The sequence below is a fragment of the Parasteatoda tepidariorum genome, chromosome 4 (assembly GCF_043381705.1).
Source record: "Parasteatoda tepidariorum isolate YZ-2023 chromosome 4, CAS_Ptep_4.0, whole genome shotgun sequence".
Classification (NCBI taxonomy): Eukaryota; Metazoa; Arthropoda; class Arachnida; order Araneae; family Theridiidae; genus Parasteatoda; species Parasteatoda tepidariorum.
The window spans coordinates 21,820,586-21,826,024 of NC_092207.1; the positions used below are offsets into that span (position 1 = coordinate 21,820,586).

Consider the following 5,439-nt stretch of genomic DNA (forward strand, 5'->3'; position numbering starts at 1 on the left):
ACCGTATATATATATATATATATATATATATATATATATAAATTTTTTCTAAAAAGTAATATTAATTCGTTGACTATATGACACATATTTGAAAAATTGCAGCACTCTGCCGAAATTCGTATGTTCGTATTGCTGTTTGTTCGTGAGATGAGTTAAGAGTACAGATACAGTTGCTTAGTTAGAATCAAAGGAATTATAGCGAATGAGAATGCATGTAGTATTAATGATTTATTAAGGATGTGTTATATAAATTGTGCATTAAGACCTGCTATTATTTAACACCTAATTATATATTATCATACATAATGCATAATATAATACGTCATATAATACATGATATAATATTAATTTATTTTCTTATCATTATTTATAAACACTCGTAAAGTAATGAATTTAAAAAATATATATATTTTTAAAGAAAGTAGTTTCAAATTCTCCAAAAATTCACTCACTGTGTTATTCTATTCAATTGTAAACCATAAAATTATTTTTAATTTCCTTTTTGCTTTTTAACCTGCAAATTTTTTTAAAGAAATGTGTTATTTAATCATAAAAGCCCAACAAACACTACGCACAATAAAAATAAGAAAATCCTTTTAAAATCCAGATTTATCTGTTTTAATATTTTGTAATAATATTGTTTATAATATTATTACAAATTATTACAAATTATTATTACAATATTGTTTATAATATTATTATACTGTATTTAATGTTGTTTAATTATAAATATCTAACAGAAAAAAAGTCTTGTCATATTTTAGATAAGGCACAAATAGTTTTTAAAATTACCATAGTTATATCAATGCATAATATATATTTTATAATTTAACAAACTATAAATCTTTTCAATAAAAAAGATATAATTATTTATAAATAATAATTGATAACTTCATTTATAAAATACTATTTTAGGTGCAAAAGATACCACTCACCTTTTACTCCATTCACACCATTAGTTTGCCCATTCGTTTGCCCATTCATCTTTGGATGATTAGAGGATAATGAAAAGAGATGCCCAGGATAAGTATTCGAATGTCGCGGAATTAAGAATGATTCTTCTACTTCATTGACTGCTCTAGTCACTCCTTCCGCTAGTCAGGTGGGTTTTGGCGAAAGATACTTATTTACCTGGGTTTTTTTTATTTCTCGCCAAGACCACATCCACGCGCAGAATTATTATTTTTTTTTCTTTCAAATATTTGAAGGAAATTTTCCTTCCGTTTCTTTCGAACGTTGCAACATAGATCTTTTGTCTCCCTTCTCTACTCTCTCACTTTCAACTTTACCGGCTGAGTTAATCGTTTCAAATCAAACAATAAATATTTTTTTTTTTTTGTATTCCATTGAAAATGCGTTTTTTTTCTTCTTTCTTTTGATGAACAATCAGTCTAAAAGATAAAATTTTGTTGAAAAATGTTCGAGAATATTTTGACAAAGGAGTTTTATAATAAATTTATCACTAAAATGGAGTTTTATAATAAATTTATCACTAAAATGGAGTTTTATAATAAATTTATCACGCTGTACTTAAGAGCATTATGTATTATTTTCTTGACAGTTGCTTAGTTGTTGAATATCTTTTTAAAGAGATTTTTAAAAAAACATTAAGTTTATTTTTCAAAAGTGAACAGCGTTTCTTCAAGGAAAAATATTTTAATTACTTATTAAAATTTAATTATAAATACTTATTAAAATTGTAATTTTAAAATTAAATTTTCAGCTTAGGATTTGTAAATGTTATATAAAAATAATTCACAAATCGCAAATGTTCTAAAAGTGTTCTCCTCTACATTAGACTTGAAATCATTTTAACAATATAAAGAATTCCGTCTGACAGTTTTTTTACTTGAAAAATTTGAATTGTTTGTAAATTTTTGAAATGGTTTGAAAATTGCCAATTAATCTCAATTAAACTGCAATTTTTCAATAAAATGTTTGATAATTGATGTGTAGTGAAATCAACTGGGAAATTAAGAAACAAAATACTGCTTAAAAATTTTTTATTCTAATTAAAAAGGTTGAAACAAGTTTTCCTTTTTTAAACTGAATATAAATGTAAAATAAATAACATTAAAATTTATATTCTTATAACTTTGAGAAAATAAATCTTATAATCATGTATACACTGAGTATTCGTCAACAACAAATTGGGAACTTCTTTTTTCTTGTCATTGAGGAAAATTATTTTTGAGTATGAATTAAAAATAACAAGAGCTATAATTGAATTACGTATTATGAACTACGTATTAATTCTGTCTATTGATATTAAAATAATAGTTATAAAAAGTAATTTATATCAAAAAACAAACCTTGTGATACATTTCTATAACCTTGAGTACAAAAATGAGCTTGCACTAGTGGTTTAATAATAAATACGCATTGAGACAAAGATATAACCCCTTTTCTGCGATTAAAAATAATTTTTTTTAAATTTATTTTAATTAAAATCTAATACTTAAAATAAAATCTTTTAGTATTTAATCATTAAAAGATTTAATAAAATCTTTTACGAGTGTTCTAAAATGACTGACAATTTCGAAAATTAATTTAAGAAAATCGGAAAGACATTAAATTGCCTGTTTTGTTTAGGAAACCGATTAATTTTTTTAACTAAGTTTTTAAATTAGGTGCAAATTTTATCAAAAGATGGTGCTGCTAACACTAAATATTAGGAACAGAATCAAACATAATTACAAAAGGACTATTTGCAGCAACAACGTAATGCAGTCTGCAAACGAAATTTAAATAACGTTTTTTTTTAATACTTTAGTATATATCGTCTGACATACAACTAAAAACATTTTCAGTAAGTAGTTTTTCTAGTAAGTTAACGAATATTATAATCAATTTCAAAATGTAGTTACGATAAATAACTTGTTTCCTAAGCAGAACGCAACAAATTTCTACCAATATTTCAAATCTGGGATCATTAAAAAAGCACCCGTTAAGTTTCTAAAAGTGTGAGTTGCTGTTACCTTCAAATATTTTGACATAAAAAGGTCTCACTGTCAATTATTTAATAGATGTAAAACGTAAAATTGACGTTTTTATAAGTGTGGGTTGGACCAAACCTAGGGGGGGTTGAATTTAAGTTCAGTATGTTTCAACAATGCCGCTAACTGTAAACACAAGATACAACGCAGTCACTTGCAAATCATATTAATTTTAAAAAAATTAAATCGTGTAATTTTTTGTATTCAACATGATTTTGGGAGAATGAATTTATGATATTTTAGTGAAATTATGCAACAAGAAGAAAATCCAAAGAAATATTTCATAAATCATTTGAGTTCTTTTTTAATAAAACTTTCTACTGCTTGTGAGTTTTAAGATATTATTTTTAAGAAATATGCATAAATCTATTCCTCATATCAAGTTGAATCTTAAACATCTAAGAAACATCAAGCATTTTTTATATCTTTAATGATTACGTAAAGATATTTAATTTATTTGGCTAAAAGCCAAATAGCAGCCTACATACTTTTTATACCTTTAAGTCACGTATAGATGAACCCAGGTGTCCCGTTTTAACGCTTATTATAATTTACGATAATTACTTTATGGCTGATTTTCATAAGCAAGAACATTATGTTCTTCTTTTTAACCTTTTAAAAAAACACACTGATAACTTAAACAGAATAAATGGTGCCAATAATCACACTTTTTCAAGCCAATAATCACACTCACAACATATTTTGAGTGCAATTACTGTGTTTGTAAATTAAATACTATTTATTTTATGTATTTATTGTTTTTAACATTGAAAATAAGAAAAAAAACTTAAATATTCCATTATCTTTTTCTTACTATATTAAGTTTCAAGAGTATCATTATCTACTTTATTTACACAGGTATTTATCTACATGTTTACAAAAAATGCTTTTTTAGATAATTTTCGCTTCATTCTTATTCAATTTTTCCAATGTTTGTTTATAAAAATTGATTTTTATCAAAAACAAAATGCTACTATAAAGTTATGTAAATGTAGCTATATCATACAAAAATCAAATATTGAGGCAGAATAGAATTAAAAAATTAATCCGTTATAGTCATATTAAATTTTCATTCACAAAAAAACTGCTGGTTATTTTAAAACAAAACAAAGACATGTTATTTAAACGCAAATTAGTAAACATTCAATATTGTTAAGATGTGGTGAAATGTTAATTACATTAAATTTTTGTCCCTTAAAAAGTGCTAAATGCAACGTCATCAAAACAAAACAATAAGCACTTACTAGTAAATCAAGAATAGCATTAAATAATTTATACAAATTTAGTCAAATCAATTTATTGTTTTTGAGTAAAGAAGGAAGGCACATAAATGCTTTATAATATTAAAATTAATAAATTTTAACCATGTTAAATTTTTGAAATGTTGAATGCCACTTTGTCAAAAACAAGGAGTCTGCTCTGAAAAAAAAAAGTATAGTCAAAATTAATTGCGTTTCCTGGCTTTATGGTTACACCGAAAAGTAAGATCATTTTTACCGTAGAACTTTGCTAATGGCTTTTGATGAAATTAACGATGAAATATGTTTTAATATCATTCTCTTTGGTAGTAAATGTGGTAAACGTTATTAATTTTATTTTAAAAAAAGAGTACTAGTATAGTTTGAGATAACACAAAACTGCTCAGTTTGATAACCTTTAATTTAATTTTATAAAGGCTTATTAACTTCGTTTTAGTTGCTTTCATTTCTATGAGGAAACAAGTACCAAACTTATAAACATGCTTATTTTAAAATATACAAAAGGCTGTAAAGGGCTAATCCAAATTAATAGCTGTAACGCATCAGGGCTATCCCAACATCTTAAAATTAGAGCGTGGAGACAACAGGTTTGAATCCCACTGCAACTGTGGAAGTATCTGTTTATATATATTTATTTATTGTTATGCATGCATATTGTTATTATACACATACTGTTATCGTATACATATTGTTATACAGGTTTGACAGCTCATCACAAAGTTCTGCTAATAAGCCGTTAATATTAAATACATAGAGTCACGCAAAAATATAAAAAAACTAAAAGAGAGACAAAATCGGGGTTAAATGCAACGTTATTTCTTTGTTCTTATTTGATAAAGCCAACAAACTTTTTTGTTTTTAGGCTTCTGAATTACCTCCAATACAGCGTGAAACGCCTTTAATACCACCTTTGATTAAAACCTAAAATTAAGTTGTTTTTCACCAAATATAAGGAAAATACCTCTTTAAAAAAATCCAATTAAAAGATTTTAAAAGATCTTCAAATATAAATACCACATATAAATATACTGGTAGTTTTCTGACGCATTCATACAGTGCATTGCTTTGTGAAATATCAAAACATTTAGCATATAGAAAATTAACTTTATTTCTTCACCTTTCTATAACTCCTCCTGATTTACGTTAACAAAGATTGGGGAAAGGCTTATAATATATATATATAT

At 25.1% G+C, this 5,439-nt stretch overlaps 1 protein-coding gene across 7 annotated transcripts in view; it reads right to left on the reverse strand.

Moving 5' to 3' along the window:
- LOC107450051 (acetoacetyl-CoA synthetase) overlaps positions 1–5,439 on the reverse strand; it is a 148,269-nt gene that overhangs the window by 72,870 nt on the left and 69,960 nt on the right. The window contains exon 1 of one of the 7 annotated variants that reach the window (XM_043039723.1): positions 936–1,261. The exons of 3 other annotated variants lie outside the window; for them this stretch is intronic. In XM_043039723.1, coding sequence (XP_042895657.1) covers positions 936–984 — 49 coding nt within the window. In that variant the 5' untranslated portion in view covers positions 985–1,261. Of the gene's footprint in view, positions 1–935; positions 1,387–5,439 lie in introns of those variants that run through there. 3 more of the 7 variants (XM_071179509.1, XM_043039722.2, XM_043039725.2) reach the window with 3 other exon arrangements.